The 21,770-nt window shown below is 39.8% G+C and overlaps 1 protein-coding gene across 5 annotated transcripts in view; it reads left to right on the top strand.

Moving 5' to 3' along the window:
• The first annotated feature begins 1,471 nt into the window (after positions 1-1,471).
• Positions 1,472-21,770, top strand: part of SYNCRIP (synaptotagmin binding cytoplasmic RNA interacting protein) — a 29,832-nt gene continuing 9,533 nt past the window's right edge. The window contains exons 1-10 of one of the 5 annotated variants that reach the window (XM_016207313.2): positions 1,472-1,645; positions 3,002-3,161; positions 3,893-4,011; positions 4,138-4,245; positions 6,771-6,884; positions 6,984-7,160; positions 17,086-17,221; positions 18,184-18,389; positions 20,408-20,557; positions 20,880-21,001. In XM_016207313.2, the coding sequence (XP_016062799.1) occupies positions 3,014-3,161; positions 3,893-4,011; positions 4,138-4,245; positions 6,771-6,884; positions 6,984-7,160; positions 17,086-17,221; positions 18,184-18,389; positions 20,408-20,557; positions 20,880-21,001 (1,280 nt within the window). In that variant the 5' untranslated portion in view covers positions 1,472-1,645; positions 3,002-3,013. Of the gene's footprint in view, positions 1,646-3,001; positions 3,162-3,892; positions 4,012-4,137; positions 4,246-6,770; positions 7,161-17,085; positions 17,222-18,183; positions 18,390-20,407; positions 20,558-20,879; positions 21,002-21,770 lie in introns of all 5 variants that reach the window. The other 4 variants (XM_016207315.2, XM_087817490.1, XM_087817491.1 and 1 more) reach the window with 4 other exon arrangements.

Below are 21,770 nucleotides of genomic sequence, written 5' to 3'. Positions count from 1 at the left end.
CATTGGATAAAATTAGTATCCATCTCGCGTCTGAAATTCAAATGCCTTTGTCTTGTCTCTCGTGTAACTAGTAAACCGGTTACAAAGGAAATGTCACTTCACATAAGATTTAGTTGCCAAGATTTTTGAAAAGAAACAGATATGTTCCGCACAGCTGCCCTCACCACGCAGCTTCGTGTGGCTTCAAGTTGCTCAAACTGTGCTACGAGGACGCCCTTAACTGCTTAAAAGGCCAGGGACTGAAATGGAGTATTGCACAACTCTTCACCGGGTGGTTTCGCTTCCAAATCTGGCCTTCGCACCATCCCAAGCCCGGAGCCAGCCCCGTCCCCCTCGGAAGCAGCAGGGGTTCCCCAGTCTGCGCCCGGGACGCCCCTCCCTCTGCCCTCGGCGCTCGAGAAAGCCCAGCGGCGCGGGGCCCGGAGGTCCCATTGTCCAGCGGGGGAGACCGGGTCTCCCCGGGACGATCCGGACTGGAGTCCCGCCGGCCAGGTTGACCTAAACTCCGTGGGTCTCCGCGCCGCTCCCCTCCCCCGCCGCCCCATTGTCTGCCTCGCCCCGCCCCGGGGGACACGTGCGCCTGCAGCTTCCCCAGCGAGGAGAGCGTGGGGCGGCGACGTGGACCCCGCCTGGAACCGCTCGGCGCCGGGGCGGGGGCCCGGCGCGCACTGACGGGTGGGTGCCGCCCCCGGGGAGCTGCGGTCGCGCTCCGAGCCCCCCGCCCAAAGTCTCGCCAGCCCGGAACGCGGGTCGGGGGTGGGGCGGGAGGGCGCTCCGTGGGGGTGGCGGGCCCGCGTTGCTGCGGAGGGAGCGGGGTGGGGCGGAGTGGGGAGATGCCTGTCTCCTGACAAAGGAGAACGAGTGGGACACGCTGAGCCGGCCCGGCCCGCCCCCCCCGGAGGGGAGCGGGAGGAGGAGTGTTGGGAGGGGAAGGGGCGGGCCTTTCATTCACTCTCGGCCCCTCCGCCGCCGCCGCCGCCGCCGCCGCCGCCGGAGCGGAAGGGCGGGGTCTCACAGTCCCCAAACCCCGGGGTGAGGAGCGAGAGAGGCGGTGGGGCGTGGGGGCGGAGCCCTTAGGCGCGCGTCCCGAGGCGTAGGTTACGTAGTCACGTCAGCGCGGGAGAGAGAAAGAGAGGAGCGGACTCGGCAGGGACCGGGGGACGGGGCCAAGAGAGCGACAGAGGGAGGGAGTGAGCAAGCGAGCGTGCGAGCGAGGAGGGAAAAGGCGGCCAGTCGTACCTGAGCGGCCGCGGACCGGAGTGGGAGCGGTGGGGGAAAGGAGCAGGGAGGGGAAGGAGAAAGGCCGAGAGGAGAAGGTGGACAGAGGCTGCTGCTGCTGCTGCTGCTGGTGGTGGTGGTTGGGAGAGAAGGAGGAGCTGGAGGAGGGCAGGGGCTGAGGGAGTGAGAGAATCGGACGCGCCGGGGAGGGGAGGGGAGGGAAGGGGGGGGTCACGCGGGGGCGCGCGCGCACAGGGAGCGCGCTCGGAGGCGAGTGGAACTGGATCGGGTTTGCTGCCAGCGGCGTGAGCTTCGGCCGCCATTTTACAACAGCTCCACTCGCGCTGGACACAGGGAGCAACGAGCACGCGTTTCCCGCAACCCCATCTCCTCGGACAGGATTCCTCCGCTGCAGCCCAACGGGGAGGTAACGACCGCCAAGACCCGGGTCTGGGAGGGGAGCTCCGTGACATTGTGGAGTGAGCTGGGGGAGGGCGGTGTGGGGAGAAACCGGCTTTTCTGGAAAATGGATTCCAAGGAGGAAAGGAGCACGTTGACTGGGGCTGCTTGGGAGTAGGCCGCGGGCCGCGCCGCCACTTCCTCTACTCCATGTGCTGCCGCCGTTCGGGCTTTGTCTGCGGCGCTCCAGGGAGGAGGCGGCCCCGTGGCCCGCGCGGACTGCGAGCGGCGGCGGAGTTGGTGCTGTCGTGGCTGTCGCCGCGGCGCGGGAGTGGGCGGAGAGGAGCTGTTCCCGTCCCGCAGCCGGGAGGAGGGCTTGAGTGGTACTCGCGGTCCGGTCGGCTTCGGCAGTTCGCGGAACGCCCTCACGCCGCCGGGTTGTCCGCCCCGGTCCGGCGGTGGGACAGCTGGCCGGGGCGCTGCAGTCACTGTACAGACGGGGAGAGGGGTGGGGGCTTGCACCGCGCGCCAAGGCTCGCGTCTCGTCGGGGCAGCGTGCGGCCGGGGTCGCCGGCGCCCGGGGCAGAGAGAGCCATGTGTCACGGTGGAGACGGCGGCGCTGAGGGGGGGGCGGGGAGGGCCTGTGGCCTGGCTCGGACGCGGCATCGGTGTGGAGGGGTTAGGTTGTGCTGCTGATGCTTTCCGGCAACTCAGACCGCGGCTTCGGGTTGATGTTGGGAGCCGGTGACAGTCGTTTTGGCCTGGGACTCCGTGGGTTTCCGTTGGAGGAAGTTGTAGGACATTTGAAGGCGCAGAGCACGTGTTTCTAATGGGCTCCTGATGGCCTTAGCGGTGAGGCTGCTACTCTGGGTGTGGAGCCGGGGGCGGGCTTTGGGGTGCGGGGGTGAAGGGTGGAGAAATTGGGTGGTGGGAAGGTATCTTGTGTGAGCGCTTTGTTCTTTGCTGGCTGTTGTTACTGATCTATAAGCGGCAGGCGGGAAAAGCGCGCACTTTGGGGGTTTTTACCTTTGAGAGGGAAAAGCCCAGCTTTGCTTTATCCACACACACCTCATTCTCTGTATGGGCACAGCTGCATGTGGCACGCTGGCTGGTCCTCGTGCTGATTGGGCTCCATTTGTAATGTGGTTTTTCCTAGGGAGTGTTAGCAGGTGAGTCAGGGGTGGTGCTAAGGAAAAACAAGTGAATCCGTGCTTCTGTGCCCCTCACTTACCAGGCTTGTCAGGAGATAGTGACTTTAAGGCTTCTTTAAAGGGAGGCACAGGCTGGCTCGTGTAGAAATTGGTAGAGAAAGATTGGGGCTCTCATTTTGTCCTCTACCCTTTTTGAAGATCCTAGTTTAATTTTGCTTATTGCGTTTGAACAGATCTCTGGAAACATGGCTACAGAACATGTTAATGGAAATGGTACTGAAGAGCCCATGGATACTACTTCTGCAGTTATCCATTCAGAAAATTTTCAGACATTGCTTGATGCTGGTTTACCACAGAAAGTTGCTGAAAAACTAGATGAAATTTACGTTGCAGGTAAGAACTAACACTTGCAAAATTATATTATGAAATTTTTCTATTGGACTTCTGGCTTTGAGCTAAAATAGCAACTTTTTGTGGTTTCCAATAAGTGTGGGAACTGGAGTTTTGTTTTGCCATGTTGTGATAGTTGTGAACTAGAGGTTAAGGTGCACTGTACATAGTAGAGGGAGGGAAGAAAGAAAGGTTAGGAGGTAAAGGCTGGCTGGCCAGATGGATAAGTATATGATGGTAACAACAGCTGCTAACTGTTGGGAGCAGGCCATGTGACTTTTGGGGGTATTTTTATAGTAGGATTCTTGTTAAATAATTTGGTAACTATAGACTTGTGTAGTCTGTCTGTCTTGGTGTGGCTGTTGCTTTTTCTAGTGGTTATTTGAAATGGATAGAGGTTCAGTTGTCAGGCTTGGTATTCTGTTGGTCGATTTTAGGATTTGTAAGCTTATATATTTACTGTAGAAATACGTTGTGTTCAGAACTATCTGACTTAGAGAACAAGGTATAAAAGAAATTGACTTATTGTAAGTGTGGTTGAGAGGGTTCCTTTAGTTCATAGTGCAGTTCAGAATGGCTAAAGTATGTGTTTTTCATTATATAGATGGTAAGAGGAATGGAGGAATACTCAGTTGGCACACATGTTACCTGTATTGGTAAACTTGATATATTCTTTAAAAAACCTTTCCAAAAATATTAAAAGTTGACAGCTAATTAAGTTTTTTCTTCTCCAGGGCTGGTTGCACATAGTGATTTAGATGAAAGAGCTATCGAAGCTTTAAAAGAATTCAATGAAGACGGCGCATTGGCAGTTCTTCAGCAGTTTAAAGACAGTGATCTATCTCATGTTCAGGTAATATTATTTTAATGTCAGTGTAAAAAGAATGAAAATCTTGTATAGTTTTGATAGAGTTTAAGTTTGATTTAATAAGACACTGATGACTTAATTATTAAATAGGATTGGAAAATTATTTTTCAGAACAAAAGTGCCTTTTTATGTGGAGTCATGAAGACTTATAGGCAGAGAGAAAAACAGGGGACCAAAGTAGCGGATTCTAGCAAAGGACCAGATGAGGCAAAAATTAAGGTATGTCTTAAAAATGTAGTTTGCTCCCTTCAGCTTTAAATTTCTTTTAATTATTTTATGGCTTTGGTAAATATTCCTTGGATGTGAAATGAGTGTGTTTTTTTGTTTGCTTTGTTTTTTTAAGTTGTTGAGAATTAATGACCATGAGATAATTTGCAATTTTTTTCTAATTACGAGTTTTTGAAAAGTCTCCTGCCTTTGTTTCTAAAACAATTAGCAGTTCTTAACTTTTTCTGTTAACCCAGCTATATTGATGTTAAACCTATGAGATTGGTGTTCTAAGGAAAAGATTCAAAGAAGTACATCCACCATATTTGAGGTGTTTTTTGGAAATCTGCAAGACTAGGTTACTGACAGTGGAACCAAAATGGGAGGGGATCAGTTCACCCCATGCTGGTGGAGAGTGTACATTTAGCAGTTGATTGCTTTTCTTAGGATTCTCAAGCCCTCAAATGTAATGGATTTAGAAATTTAATACTGCCTTCTTTCCCCTCCGTTATTATGAGTTATTAAGGCTAATTTGTTCATTTCTAAAAGCAGTGTGGAAATGGTAAATGAGGAAACTGAGGATAGGAGTGGGAGTTTTTTGTTTTTTTACAGGACGGTAAAACAGTAAATGACCTCAAAGTTGACTGTGTTTTGAACTTTGTGTAGAAAAGTGGTGATCATACTAGTTTTAACCTGGTGTTCTTAATACAGTGTGCCAGTTGAGCCAGGAGTTATGGTTTAAGAAAATCAGTTATTAAAACAGTATAGGTGTTAGGTGGTGTTTTAATGGTATGGGAAGAGTGAAGCTTGGAATATGGAGTTAGTGGTTAATGTCATCCATAAATTTGAGGTTTTCACAGATGTAACTGTCAGTGAATTTTGTTTGAACTATAAATCTAATTTTCCATGGAAATTTTACCAATTATAATTAAATCTAGGTTGGGAATTCAAATTACTAATTTCATAAATTTTATGAAAAGTTTAAAGTGTAATTTGTGTGACTTTTAGTTCTGTCTTAGGAAAGGAGTGGCTTAGAGTGTTAGTGTAACATGACAAGAAGGCAGAGGCATTTTTATAGGCGGTTTAACAATATGTTTTTCATTTTTGTTTTTAGGAATTGATGAAAGGTATTACTTGGGTTATATAAAAATTAAGGTATAAGGAGCACAGGGATTACATATGGGGAAAAAAGGAAGAGGAGCCATTTAATGGTTTAGTATATGTGATAGTAATAGGTTTGAGTTTATTTTTGTTACTAACCCAATGTTGCACCTTTAAGCAAATATCTGGGTATAATAGAAAAATACTGCATAAAATATTTAACACTTTGTGAACCTTTTCATTAGGAGTTTAGGAATAGAGACGTTTTTGTCATTTACAGTATGTTTTCATAAATACTACTGTTCTTAGAGTAGAAAATGTTTACAGTGTTTCTGGTCATTTTCAGAGACAGAGGTGTGACCCTAAATCATTTAACAGAATTTTGCTAAGTTATGTGCCTGGTGTGTTTTTATTTCACAATTTGTTAGCTAATTATTAGATTGGTTTTATTGTTTAGAAAACTGGTTTTGTGCTTTGTGATTTGAGATGGTGGAGAAGGGGAATAATTCTTGGTTTTTTCCTTAGGCTAACGGTGGACTACTTCTTTCTAGTACATTTGCCTATAATAAGGGATGAAGAGAAACTCCTAATGCTCTAAGTAAATATGAGTTGTGTAAATTTTAACAGTTCACATTCAGGGAGATAAAATGTAGAAATTATGTCACGTTGCAATTTCATAAAGTTTTCAAAGTCATTTGGCTCTTACTTTTTTCTGAATGACCCATAGTATTCTGTGAAGCATTGAATGTTAAATGAATAAGAGGTTGTTTTTCCTATAGCTTCTGAGTTTCTGGACTTAGTTTGAGGAGTGTAATTTCTATAAAGGTTGGCGAAATGCCCACAGTGACAATTTGTACCAGGAGTGTGGAGTATAGGGAATTTATTGGGTAAGAAATCCAGACTTGGGAGGGGTGACTTATCCAGCTCCTCCTTCAGGAGAGAATTAAACTCAGCCTTTTTTTTTTTTTAAAGATTTTATTCTACTCATTGATGTTTTCATTGATAGCTGCTTATATGTGCCCTGACTGAAGAGTCAACCTGCAACCTTGGCATGTCGGGACGATGCTCTAACCAGTTGAGCTACCTAGCTAGGGCGGTATAGTCACTTTTTTTAGGAGGTATTAGAATAGATACATCTTACCTTGAAAGTTGTTGATGGATGGGTTAATGTTCTCTGTTGTTCGCTAAGCATACTCAATAATTAGAGACCAGCAAATAATTCGAACAGGATCCTGAGATTTTTCATTATGAATTAGGGCTTTTACAAGTGTACATTAAAGGGGAAATTCTAAAGAAGACACCAGAAACCTTTTTGTAGGAATGTTGCCAAAATAAATGGAAAAATGTGAATAAGATTGATTTCAATTTTTAACTGCTAAATGCGTGAATGTGTGTCTTGTGAATTAAATGTATTAATAATATTTGAATTCTTCAAGGCACTCTTGGAAAGAACAGGCTACACACTTGATGTGACCACTGGACAGAGGAAGTATGGGGGACCACCTCCAGATTCCGTTTATTCAGGTCAGCAGCCTTCTGTTGGCACTGAGGTAAAGAAACTAAAAACTTGTACCTTTTGTGGTAAATGCACAGGTGTCCGGTTTCCTAAAGAAACTCTCCATGGTTTTTACTTCATATTTAATTTACAGATATTTGTGGGGAAGATCCCAAGAGATCTATTTGAGGATGAACTTGTTCCATTATTTGAGAAAGCTGGACCTATATGGGATCTTCGTCTAATGATGGATCCACTCACAGGTCTCAATAGAGGTTATGCGTTTGTCACTTTTTGTGCAAAAGAAGCAGCTCAGGAGGCTGTTAAACTGGTAAGTTTTTTTTCCCTTCATTCTTTCACATTCACTGTCTTTAAAGCCATTTTTTTTTTTCCTTACCAAGCCTGCCTTTCACATTCTGTATGTACACGTTGTAGCAGTATTCTTCCTGTGTATAGTTAGTTGATCAGAGTCAGGATCTATAAGGTAGTATGGTAGAATTCCTGGTCCTTTGAAACATCTGGCTTAGTGATTATTTTTTATAATTTATAGGAATGTTAAAAAGGTTTAAGAAAGTAACTGTAGTAGGAAGGGCTCTCATAGTTCCTGGCTGTATCTGGGCCATCCCTTTTCTGAAAATACTTAACAGGCCCCACCAGGCATGGCTCAGCAGTTGACCTAGGATCCAAGAGATCATGGTTGGATCCTGGTCAGGGAATATGCCCGGGTTGCGGGCTTGATCCCCAGTTGGGGGTGTGCAGGAGGCGGCCAATCAATGACTCTGTCATCACTGATATTTCAACTCTCTCCCCTTCTCTCTTCCTTTCTCTGAAATCAATAAAGATATACTAAAAAAATACATCACAGACGTGATGATAAATTTCTAGTTAATGAAATAAATGATTTTGTGGTGAGTGGCAATACTTGACTTAAAAATATAAGGGGTATTAGGTGAGGACCTAGTGATTTTTCCCAACTTTAAAAAAATTTTAATGTTTCAAATTATGGCTTACATAACTCTCCTTCAAACTAGTTATATTAAGTTCTGTGACTAAAGTTTCTACATTTTATAGTTGAAGATGCTGAGGGTTAATTTTTTTTAAAAAGTTTTCATTGATCTTTAGAGAGAGAGAAACATCTATGAGAGAAACATCGATTGGCTGCCTCAAATGGTGATTGAGCCCCCAGCCTGGGCATGTGCCCTGACTGGGAATTGAACCAGCAACCTCTTGTTGCGTGGGATGACACTTAACCAACTGAGCTATACTGGCCAGGTCTGAGAGTTAATTTTAAACCAAGAAATGTAAATGGTCCACTATGGCAGATGTTTGTTAAATTTGCCTTATCTGCCTTACATTTTATGGGTAATTGTAAGCAAACTTAGAATCCTCAGACAGCTTTCTCCTAAACTTTAGTTTTCCTTCCCTCACAATCAGATATATTCCATTTTAAGGCAAACCTTAAAGAGGAGAGAAAACAAATATACTTTGTTTTGCCTGTTATATTGTTTGCGTGTTTTCATTGGTGCGTATAATTGAAGATAGTAAAGGTTTAACATTAGAAAAGTATGCTACTTGGAAGAACATAGGTTTCTTTAAAAGAATTCAAGAGTTTAGGTATTTTAAAATCAGGGCTGATTTTTCCTTCCTTCAAAGAATGCTTCCTATTTTAGAGGGTGTATAGCTGGCTCTCACTGGTAACCTTTGAGCTGTCCAAATTTTGGTTTAAGCAGTTCAGGTATAATTAAGGACTTTTTAGAATTCTGGAAAGTTTTACTTTAGAAATTGCTCAGTTTGATCTATAAAAGAATTAGAACATTTTTGCCAGGTAGTAATAAAGTAGCAGTTCTAATGTGGAAATGTAGGATGATTGAGAAGGCGTTGAGGTGGTATCTCACTACAAAAACCTGTACAAGATTTAGCCAGTGATGTCAGATCCAGTTCATTAAAGTTACTATCTAAAGTTTTAATTTTGTTCAATAAGTATAGTTACTTAGTGTTGTAAGTAATGACTTATGTATTAACATTTTTAAAGGAATCATTAAACCAGCATTTGTAGGCTCCTTAATTTTTGCTACCACAATACAGTAATTATGGTAGGTCCTCGCTAGAACTTGCTTTTAGACAATGGCCAGAAATCTTATGTCCATTAGAGGAAGGTATGTAATCCAGTTATAACATAATTTTGATTGCCAGTTAATACCCACTATGAAATATGTTTTGGTTTGGACAGTTGCCTTGATTTAACAGGTAATATAGTCCAAAATTACATTGCTGTAGGCTTAGTGTGTAGTCTAATTATTAATATAGTTAAGTTTTTAAACTGTAATACAGAAACTTTCCCTAGATAACCAAAGAGCCATTTTGATTGGTCTAGGAACTAACTCTTGTCCTAAACCTTTTCACATTTTTTTTCTGGGTTTATGATTTGAGTCCTTGTCTGGAGGCATACTTACTTTTTATTACTGCCTGATGAATAGGAAGTTTTGCATTTTATTTTGGTGCTTTTAAAATATATTCTTAATGGTGGTACATATCTACTGGAATGAATTGAACATACTGCTTTTTAAAAAAAGGATGCTGCCCAGCCGTGCGTGGCTCCGCAGTTGAGCGTCGACCTAGGATCCAGGAGATCGGGGTTCGATTCCCGGTCAGGGCACATGCCCGGGTTATGGGTTGCAGCCGATCAGTGACTCTCTCATCATTGATGTTTCTGTCTCTCTCTCTCCCTTTCCCTTCCTCTCTCTGAAGTCAATAAAGATATATTTAAAAAAAAAAAAAAAAAAAAAAAAAAAGGATGCTTTACTATGACTAGGGTTATGGTGATAGTATAATTGGGAAATTTGCCTTAATTCAAGAGTAAAATAAGGGACTACTAGACTTGAGGAAATTAAACATTCTAGAAAAATACAAAACAAGGTTGATTTGGATGTGTGTTGCTACTTTGTATTTATTTGTGGAAATGAGTATTCCTCTCCTAAATATATGCCTTAAGGGGAGCATATTTTGAAAATTGTTCCTAATTATGTCATTTCATGACAGTCTACTTGAATTACAACTCTGTCCATGGTGAATTTTTATATATGATGATTAAACTGTCATTCTCATTGTAGATAATCAGATTGAGAAAATCCCTCATTTGTATTCTTTATAGATTAGGCAAGATTGAAGCACTATCTCTTTTGATTTTCCTGTACTTGAGGAATACCTTAGGTTGATATAGTTTACCTTAGATTGATAGGGATGTATTCAGCCTTATTTTTTTATATGATTTCAGCAGTGATTTTTCTCCATAGATTAAAAGCTATTGTAAATTTTAAATTTGTGTCTGAATTACTTGTAAAAATGGGTTAATTGATGTTAATAGCTGAAGAGGCATGGAGTTAAAAGCAACTGGAAACTTATTAAATGACCTCATTTTCAGCCAACATCTTGGATTTTGGGGAATAAAAAAATTCATCCCTAAATGATAATTTAGCTAGGGAAGGAAGATCTAAATTTGTGGAAAGGGGAATAATAGCTACCACCTGAGTGCTTGTTAAGGCCTAGGAGCTGTGCTAGGTGTTTCATTTTTACCTTTACCACCTCAACTCATTCTTCAAGGTATGTGGAATTATTTTCATTCTGCAGAAGAGTAAATAGGCTGGGTGGCCAGCTGAGGTCATACTGCTTTAGTAGTTTGATACCAGGTTTGCTTAGGAGTGCCTATTAACTAGACATAAAAAATTAAGCCAGCAGTACAAGTTATGTCACCTGGTAGCCTGATTCCCTAAATTTTGTAGTGGATCAGGTAGTGTTATAAGGAGTTCAGAAAGCCCTGTCTCTATTGCCAAAATCTTTTTGGCATCTAACCACTTTTTCCCATCTTCACTGCTACCACCCTAGTCTAAGGTACCGTTTGGAGAATCCTGCTAGTTAGTTTTGATGTTCTTTATTGCTTGTTTACAGTCTTAACCATTCAGTAACGTAGATTAGATCACAAACATTCCCATGCTGAAAACTCAAATAATGGCTTCCAAGCGAGGCCCTGTCTTTTCAGATTTCTTCTTAACCTTTCTCCTCCTACTCTTTATTTAAAAAATATGTCTCTATTGATTTCAGAGAGAGGAAGGGATAGGGAGAGAGAAAGATAGAAACATCAATGATGAGAGAGCCATTAATGGGCTGCCTCCTGCACGCCCCGTACTGGGGATCAAACCTGAAACCTGGGCATGTGCCCTGACCTGGAATTGAACTGGAATCTCCTGGATCACAGGTTGATGCTCAACCACTGAACCATGTCTTTTACTCTTTATTACCCTTCCATCCATACTTTGCCTTTTTTGTCCTCCACATAAGCTCTGACTTTCCATTTCAAGGTTACTTTCTGCTGCCCTGCTTTCTAACACTTCAACCAGTTATCACGACTGCTGCCTAAATCGTCTTAGAAGGCCTTTTCTGATTTTGAGCACCCCGCACTCAGCTGCCCCATGATGGTATTCTGAACATGATAAAATTGAATGCTTAGATGTACTTAAAATTATATCTTGACTTTATAAATTATTTGCTTATCTCTCATCATCAGAATATAAGCTCTTTTTCCGCCCTGTATTCCCTGACATTTCTTTATTTTTTTAAATACGTTTATATTGATTTTACAGAGAGAGGAAGGGAGAGAGAAACATTGATCGGCTGCCTCCCGCATGCACCCTCACGGGATTGAGCCTGTAACCTGGGCACGTTCTCTCACCGGGACCCTTCAGTGCATGAGACGATGCTTAACCAACTGAGCTACACTGGCCAAGGCTGTATTCCCTGACATTTAGAATAGTGCCACTATACAGTAGGTGCTGGATAAATAACTTGACTGGCAGGCCAGTGCCATCTAATCCATTATTTATGACACAAGAATTTATAACATTCCCATATTAGCTGTGGGCCATTTTGCTATTGTAAGGTTTTCTAGTTTCCATTTGCAGTGATTTATTCTGTGCTACCTTCAGTCAAAGGGATTATCATAGATTAATGGTGGGGGCGTGGTGAAGCTTTCCCCTTTACCCCCTGGGGAATATTTGGAAGCGTATGTAGTGTGTGGCATTGTCACAAAGACCAGGAGGAAGGGCAGGCAAATGTATATTTGTGTGGTTTGCTGCTGGAATTGGAGCCTAGGGCCAATGGTGTTGCAATGCCCATTGTAGTCCTATAAAGGGATAGGCAAAAAGTAGATTTATAGTTGTATGCAAGACAGTTTATTTTTGTATTATTTATTTATTTGTATTTATTTGTATTATTGTTATTTTGTATACTTATGATGTATCTGTTAGGTAATGATGGCTGGTAATTTAACCTACCTTTGCCCACTCCTGTGTAATGGAAGTATCTTGCTGAATATGTTAACAGTGCCTGTGTTACAAACACTGAAATAGTTGATCTCTATTTGCATATTAAAAATCATGGTTTTATAGCTACTGATGGTTTTATTTACCAGGGTGGTTGTACACCAGTGTAACGTGTACAGCAATTTTGATGAATACAGCTGACAATATGGGTCCACAAAATATTTTAGTAGCAATTTAGCAAATATTTAGTGGGTTTAACTTGAAAATTTTTACTATGTGATACAAGGTAGCTTGATTCAGCTCTTGAGAGTTTACAGGGCATGTGAGGCTAATTACAATTAAAGTAGAAGCAGATGGTTCAAGGGTAACGGAGGGATGAAGGAGGGATAGATTGCTTTGGGTTGGGGTTCGAGAAGGCTCTGATAAAGAGGTTTGAGCAGGACAGTGAAAGAAATAGGTGGGGACTCTAGTTAAAGCATTGTGTTTTGTGGAAAGAAGTAGGAGATAAAACTTGTATAAAGTCAGTGCCAGAGAGCATTAGTCATGGCTGCTGGGCTGAGTTGTGTGGTGCCATTAAAATGTTGAGCCTTGATGTGGGTAGCATGGTATCAATGGCAGAATAATGAAGTGTGTTTGGATAAAGAGAATAAAGACCAGGAGAGAGACAGCAATAGAAAGGAGAGAGATTAAAGATTTCAAAGGGAGAAATGATAGGCAGTGGGTGTTGTAAGTTCTAATTCAGTTATTACCAGTGATGTAAATGAGGGTGTAGTTGGACTGCCCTTGAAATGTTTGGTAATTTGAATCTGCATGAAGTGATAAATGCCCTAGATGACAATATCAGGACCTGAAAAGATTTTGATGGACATAAAGTTTACACCAGCAAGATGGAATTGAGTGAGGACAAAAGATAAGTCTTATGCAGAACTAACATCACATGTAAGCTGTAGTGTGAGTCAGCAGTGTGGTGCAGTTGCCAAATAAGCTAAAGTAATCTTGGACTACTTTAGAGGCATGGTGTCTAGAGGTTTGAGCAGGACAGTGAAAGAAATAGGTGGGGACTCTAGTTAAAGCAGTGTTATAGATGCATGGTGTCTAGAAATGGAAGATAGTAATAGTCTCCAGCTTACTCTAAACTCTTCAGTCTCAGTCTGCATGCACAATATTATGTTATGGATGTCACTATTTGGTGACACTCCAGGAAGCACTTTGGTTTGCTGATATAAGGGAAGGAATGATAAGCCTAGCATGTAGAGAACAATTGAGTCATGAGCATTGTGTGCAGATAAATGAAGTGCTGTCATTTGGGGGAGGAAATAGAGTTATTGTAGAATATTTAGGGATGTCAATTTTGGTTCAGTATGTAAAGAAGTCTTTGTAATTAAATGTTTAAAAATAAAGTGGACAAGCTTGGCAGGTGATGGTTTTGCTGCTATAAGAAGAGTTAGGACTGAGCAACCACTTCTGGATCAGATTCCAAATAAGAGATTGCTAAATTTCTCAGGATTTGGTGACTGGCTATGAGGGAAGGAAAAAATGACTTGTTATTTTGAACCTAGATGACAGAAATGTTCCAGACTGTACAACTCCTGTTTTGGTTGAAATACTGAAACTGCATTAATGTTCAAAATTCATCTTTATTTTATTTTGTCACCTCACTGTGGTGTACTGGATCTGAAAGCTAGATTTCTAACCTTAACATCAGTGCCCACCTTCCTAGAGTTTGGAAAGACCTCACTTTTTCAAAATTTTGAAACCATCATGGTGTCTTGATCTCTACTGATACTTGAGAGGCTTTATCAGCAAATTAGAATATCTCTTAAGGTTCAAACAGTATTCATAATGCCCTTCTAGCATCTAACTCACTGTTATCCAGCTGGGATGAAGTTTATTTTTGAATTTAAGATGTCCAATTGGTCTTAAAAACTGAAAATTGAGAAAAGTTAAGCAATTCATATATATGTGAAAGTGCATGCTTAATGTGCATATGGGAAATGGGGCATTGTTTAAAGAAAGGTTTATTTCTAGGTACTTTTGCTTTATTTGAATAATAGGCTCAAGAGGTCTTCTTTGCTCCTTAATGACTGACTTTCATTGGTGAGCCAGTTTATTTTCTATGGATTAGCTATAATTGTTTCAAGTTTTTTTGTGTTTTTAAAAAATATGTCTTTATTGATTTCAGAGAGAGGAAAGGAGAGGGGGAGAGAGAGAGAGATAGAAACATCAATGATGAGTGAGTCATTGATCGGCTGCCTCCTGCACGTCCCCAACTGGGGATCAAGCCCGAAACCCGGGCATGCGCTCTGACTGGGAATCGAACCCCCACCACCTGGATCCTAGGTCGACGCTCAACCGCTGAGCCACGTCCGGCAAGGCTCAAATTTTTTTTTTTTTTTTAAGTATAATAATATGAAGAGTTATAGTTGACTTTCTAAATCCTGCTAAATCTTCATGTCATTTATATAGCTCAGAGACCACAGCCATCCTAAATATATTTTCTACCTGCCCTGCCTTGATTAATCATAGCAGGGCTAGTACTAATGGATTAGAAGGGAAGAACTTTTTCTTCTCTCGATAAATAATGGAAACACTTGTTACAGCATTGTTAATGTTGATGCAAGTGATATAACCAGTAATTTAAAATTTTTTGTAAGCTTTTTAAAAAACACAGAAGTATTTTCTTATAGTAAACAGTTCCTGCTCTTAGAACATTTGGGGAATAAAAATAAAGGGAAAGGTATACCAAATCCTATCATCTTCAGAATAACTCCTGTGTTTCCCTTTAAGCAGCTTTGTATTTCCTTTCATTCTTTTTTTATTATTTTAATTGTTTTTGTGAACTCCTGGAGTTCAAGACTAAGTGACCAAATTGAAAGCCATTGATTTGTCACTAATCTATTAGACGCTAGATTATAGAAATTTAGGAAATATACAGAGCTTAAAACAACATACTGTGTTAGGTTAACTTATTTGTGAAATAGGATATTGTAGTCTATTTGTCTGTAATGTAATGCAGTGGTGGATTCAGCCATAATTCTACTATTTGCAGGTAACCCATATATTTCTACTTTTAAGAGGTTTTTGGTTTAAATAGAGTATAAATACTAAGAAAAGCCTGTAGCATTATTTTTCAGCCTCATAGAGCAGATAATTCTTTTGTATGCTGGGCTATCCTGTGAATTGTAGTATGTTTAGTAACATTTTTGACCTCTACCTATCCACTAAATAGCAGCAGGCAGCCTCCCACTCCTAGTTGACAACCAAAAAAGTCTCTAGGCATTGTCAAATGTCCCCTGGGAGGCAAAATCACTCCTGTTGAGAACTCTTGGTCTGTGTTAACATAGAAGGGTGTTTTTGTTGACCTTTATAGGATTTAGGGATTGTCTAATATTCTGATGGTTGAACTCAAATCCACAAGTATGCAGAGGAGTTTGGATAGTGGAACTTTCAGGGAAAGCATTTTATTCAGAGGCTTAGCATTATGAAAACTGTTTTGAGAAATGATGTAAATAGCTAAGATTATAGTATTGTGGAGATAAAGGGATTTTAGGATGGATTTGTATAATGTACAAGTATTCGAACTTTATCTTTTTGGTGATGGGAAGCCTTTGAGAGATTTTTTTTTTTCAATAGGCAAAAATTGGTGATCGTTTGAAGAAAAAATGTCTCTGGAATAAGTGTAGAGAACAGAGAATCCTGGGGTCATAATGACCAGAGACTTGGGTAGAGTGAACTTGACTAGGTAGGTTAGGAAGTACAACTGTTCTGAACTGGAGGAAGGGTGTTTGAGCTTTATGTTAAATTTTGAATATCTGGAGATGGAGAAACGGACAGGGGGGGAGAGAGTTTCTGACTTTTAATGTGTGCTTTCTTATATACCTGTTATGCAAGAACGGGAATGATAGTGAGAGAAGGGTGGTTTTACTTTTGCCAACTTTTGCCACCAGTCTGGTCTAATAAGTTATATGGGAATTCATGTTGATTCTTTAGCTTGTATAGCTTCACTTGTATGTACCTTTGAGGTAGATTTTGAGGCCAGGTGTGTGGGGATTAATAATCGTTGCTGCTGACACCATTATTACTATGTTGAAATTTCGATGTGATTTAAACTGTGTAATATATATAACCCACTTTTTCGAGAAAACTAATACTTTTGAACTCTGGTTTGTAAATAATACTGATTAGTATGTTTGTCACTTTGACAGGTTGGGTTTTGCCTCTACAATATTTCACCCTTTTATGGGATATGGTTACTTGAAGATAAAGTTTAGTTTTTACTGTAGTTCTATAGTTACTACTATACTTTTACTATAATCTGTCTACTTGTTTTTCTCCAACTTTATTGCAGACTTAATAAAATTTGAATGGGGGGCGGGAGAGTAGAGTTGGATTCAGACTAACAAGATTCTCCCTTTTAGACTTAAGTATTTGAAGTAAAAAAATCATTATTGCAACTTTGTGTAAGATGTTAAGGGGAAATGGAAAAATAATTTAGGTGTTGGTTTATAGAAAGGCAGAAAGCTTGTTGGTATTTGAATCAGTTTCCCTTGCCATGAGGACAACTGGTTGGCAGGATGGATTTAAGTAGAAATTAGAGTATTCTGGAATCAACCATTTTGTATTTCAGTTGCTACACACCTGACTCCTAGCTTATCAAGTTTCCTAGACTTCAAGGTCTTCACAATTTTTTGCATTCATTTAATTCAAAACTTGTTTATTGTGCTTTGTCAGTACAATCTTGATGTCTGTCTCAGATTATAATTTCCTTGTGCAGTGCCTTTATGGCAACTTTTTTAAAGGATAAATTCTTGAGAAACATGTTGACATTTTAATTTGTTTAAAAGATTTGGTGTTTGTGTATGGGATACACATATCTTTCTATAATAAGCACTTATAGGATATGAGTATTTTAAAAACATGGTGTACTTTTTCCCCTTTCAGTATAATAATCATGAAATTCGTTCCGGAAAACACATCGGTGTCTGCATCTCGGTTGCCAACAATAGGCTTTTTGTGGGCTCTATTCCTAAGAGTAAAACCAAGGAACAGATTCTTGAAGAATTTAGCAAAGTAACAGGTAAGTTGGATTTATTTGGAAGGAGGTGCAACTTTTAATACTGAAGGTAGTAATTGCATACTTCTGACAAGCAATTGTGTTAAAACACTACATTTATTGACTCATTGTATTCTCACTACAACCATAGGAGATTGGTAACTATTTTTCAGGTATGGAAAACAGGCACAAAGGGTTTGGGGAAATAACTTCCTGAATGTTATGTAGTTTGGTAAAGAATGCAATTGGGATTTGAACTCAGTCTGCAGAATCATAGTTGTGCATACCGTTTGGAAGATTGTATTTCTTTGTGTATTTGTATGCATTTCTAGGTGGTGGTTGACATTCTTAGGCTTGTTAGATGTGTAATGATTTGATTTTTTGACATAGGAATAATGAGTACTTTTGCTATAAGTAGAGATTATACATTATCAATATGGTGTAATTTCTTTGTGCTGGTAAAGCTTTTTTTTATAACCATTTCCAAATGACAGGCTTTCCTTAAAACATTTTTGTCTGCCTAGAGTGTTTAACAAATTATTAGCCTATTATTAGTCTCCAGGAACTTTTGAAGTTCTTATGCAGTGATATATTCTATTTCATTTTAAATAAAGATAATCAATACCTGAGGCTAGAAAAGAGTAATTTCAGAAAATTTTTAGTGCTTACTTGCATAATAAGAAAAATGTGTAAACCATATCTGACCTACACTGCCATTTTCCTAAAGCAACTATGTAAAGAGTTTATGCCTCTTTCATTAATGGAAGCAGAATTGTCCTTAGATCTAATTAAAAATAATTATTTTTCTGTGTTGGGAACACTTTGAAAGTGTTCTTCTGGAAAGGCAGATTATCTGGAGAGTCCCCTGTAAAGATAAGTGATTATTTTTTATTTTGATATTCATTATTGGAAAAACGAATCATTTGAACTACTTGTTCTTGTTTGTTATTTTATCTAATTTCTCTGGAATGGTTACTTACTTTCAGAGGGTCTTACAGACGTCATTTTATACCACCAACCAGACGACAAGAAAAAAAACAGAGGCTTTTGCTTTCTTGAATATGAAGATCACAAAACAGCTGCTCAGGCGAGGCGTAGGTTAATGAGTGGTAAAGTCAAGGTTTGGGGAAATGTTGGAACTGTTGAATGGGCTGATCCTATAGAAGATCCGGATCCCGAGGTTATGGCAAAGGTAATGACAGTCAAGTTAAAAAAAATTTTTTGAGGGGTTGGTGGCAGGGGTCAGGCTTTAGAGAGGGGGAAAAGAACTTATAAAACGATTGTGTACTATATTAAACCGAATTTTTTAAAGTGAGAAGTGTTCTTTATTAAGGCCACACACCAGAAATAGTGTTGTATGCATGGAAAGTGAATATAGAAATTTAGTCACGGAGCACTTGGCCATAATCATGTAGCTGTCATGATGCAGTAGTTAGCCTACATGCTGCGGAGACTGTTTACTTCCATTTTTGTGTGGATTCTAAGAGCAGTTTCTTTGAGATTTTGAGAATGGCGCCATTAGCTTACATGGTTTTTGTTTAAAAGTCCTACTCCTAAAAATAGTTAGCTGCATTGGCCTTAGCAGAGCTGCTACAATTACAAGGTTTAGCTATTATTAGGTATCCTGCTTCAGCAGTCAGTTGAGATCTTATGAGAACAAACATCTCTTGAGTTAACCCTTTACTCATTAATGCAGTTTGCAATTGTTATTGTACCCTTTGTCTTTTAAGAGTCTTTCTAAAATCAAGAGATGAGTGAAATGCCAGAACTGTGAATATTATGAAGGGATAAGTGGTCTTGAGGATAATTTACTTAGGATTCTTTTTTCCTCTGGCTGATTAAGCTCTCAATGGATTAGCACTTTAGATAAAGAAATTTGGGTGCCACTTGGAGTATTTTAGGAGCGAGTGATAATGTTACTTAGCCAAAAAGATCACATTTTATAATTGTTCTTTGAGGAGCTCTCAGACTGAAAGAATTTATCTTAATATTTTGAACACTCTCCCCTTTAGCTTTTAAAAGTAGATCTTAATTGGTTTTGACCACCTGTGTTAAGTGTTAAATGATCAACAGCCATCTCAGAAGGCATGATATTAATTAAAAAACATTGTTAGGAAATGACCACCTCCATTTTGGTTGCAAAATAATTACTAATATAACTCGACATTTTGAAAAGAAATTACAGAGTTACCTTATATCCCCTGCTCACACATGTATGCACAGCCTTCCCGGCTATCAGCATCCACATCAGACACATTTGTTAACAATCAGTGACCCTACACTGACACATTATAACTCGTAGTCCATAGTTTACATTAGAATTCACCCTTGGTGGTGTAAATTATATGGGTTTGACAAATGTATGACATGTATTTACTATTATAGTATTATACAGAATAGTTTCACTGCCTTAGGAATCTCCTTGATCTGCCTATTCATCCTTCCCCTGGCAGTTATTGATATTTTTACTGTCCATAGTTTTGCCTTTTCCCAAATGTTGAAATCATAGTATGTAGTTCCATGTCTTCATGGCTTAATAGCTCATTTCCTTTAACACTGAATAATATTCCATTGTCTGAATGTATCACAGTTTACTCATTCACCTACAAAAGGATTTCTTGTTTCCAGATATTGGCAATTAGGAATAAAGCTGCTGTACACATCTACATGAACGTTTTTGTGTGGATGTATTTTCAACTCATTTGCGTAAATAAGGAGTGTAATTGCTGGATCGCGGGATCAATGGTAAAAGGATGCTTAGTTTTGTAAGTAGCTGCTCTCCAAATTGGCTGTACCATCTTGCATTCCCACCAGCAATGTTCCTATTGCTTCATATCCTCAGCAGCATTTGGTGGTGTTAATGTTTCAGATTTTGGCCATTCTAATAGGTGTATAGTGGTAGCTCACTGTTGTTTTAATTCGTAATTCCCTAATGACATGATGTTGAGCATCTTGTCATATGCTTATTTGTCATCTGTGTATATTCTTTGGTGAGATGTCTGTTCAGGTTTTTTGCTCATCAGATCCAACAGTCACGCTCCTTGGTATATTCCCAAATGAGTTGAAAACTTAGTCTATTTTTTATATTTCTGATATTTTTCTAAAGGGTTGTGACTGAAGTTAACTGCAGGGTTGGGTGGTGGCATTTTGAAAATTGAACTCTTTGGAAATATACAGGGAGTTTTTTTCCCCTCTTTTCTTAAATTTCAGGTAAAAGTGCTGTTTGTACGCAACCTTGCCAATACTGTAACAGAAGAGATTCTAGAAAAGGCATTTAGTCAGTTTGGGAAACTGGAACGAGTGAAGAAACTAAAAGATTATGCTTTTATTCATTTTGATGAGCGAGATGGTGCTGTCAAGGTAAATAACTGGGGGAACCATTATAGGCATCTAAAGGAGACTAATTATTTTGTCATCCTACAATCAGAATGTTTTTTAAAAAATTGAAGGAAACTCAAGTCAGGTAATCTACTCGTACTAACCTTTATTGGCCTTAGCAAATTGTATAATTCATTCAACTAAGTCAAACAGATAATCAATTGAAGAACTGGATCTTTAAATAAATCTAACCTATTTTATTTAATCGTTCCAACATTAATGATGAATGATTTTTTTTTTAACTTTAAATGAATCGTAATTGTATTGAAGGCCTCTTATATTGATGAATACCTAATTTTTTAAGGCTATGGAAGAAATGAATGGCAAGGACTTGGAGGGAGAAAATATTGAAATTGTTTTTGCTAAGCCACCAGATCAGAAAAGGAAGGAAAGAAAAGCTCAGAGGCAAGCAGCAAAGAATCAAATGTAAGTAAAAGTTGCGTAAATTTTAATGGTTGGAAGAGTAACTGGTGAATAACGTGTTCAAACCTGTTAAATCAGTAACTTGTCTTTACCTTTTAAAGAAGACTTGAAAAGTTATAGGCACAGAGAAATGCCAAGAATCTCAAGAAATGTCTATTGAGCTCTTGTTATTAACCATAATGTGAAAATAATCGTAATTCTAAATAATTGGAATTTATATAAGTGAAAATCAACCTGGGCTCTTTACTACTATACAGAATGTGCTCCTGAATATGTTTTTTAAGTATTAGCTGTCCAAAAGTCTTAATGTGTTTTATTAAAGAGTAGAGGGAGTCTTTTCTCAGAGGTAGGAAATATTAAATCTCTAATTATTATGACTCTGCTTCCTTTGTGCCAGAAATAGACTTCTTTATAAATACATAATGCCTGTTGGTACCCCAAACATTTCATATATTGTGCGTGGGTTCTGAAAAATGAAATAAGAGTGTAGTTAAATAAGCAAACAACAGTTATTGAGGTGAGAAAACAAGTGTGTAATTTGTATTTATTGGATCTATTTAGAACACCTATAAAGGGATATTTGCTCATTAAGACAGTGAAGGAAACTTACCTGGGTAAGAAAGGAGTCCGCAGTTTAAAAATTGTGGTTGGTAATTGATTTCTAAGGAGGAAAGGGGATAATTGCTATTTGAAGCAAGAACAGTAATCAGTATACTTGACTATATCAGGCCAGTGTTCTGTCCATTGCCCTATGTGGATACAAAAGAAGAGG

This window comes from Miniopterus natalensis, chromosome 5 (assembly GCF_054644295.1).
Source record: "Miniopterus natalensis isolate mMinNat1 chromosome 5, mMinNat1.hap1, whole genome shotgun sequence".
In the NCBI taxonomy this organism is placed as follows: domain Eukaryota; kingdom Metazoa; phylum Chordata; class Mammalia; order Chiroptera; family Miniopteridae; genus Miniopterus; species Miniopterus natalensis.
Note: the sequence above shows the minus strand (reverse complement) of the source record. Positions and strands in the feature narration are given on the sequence as shown.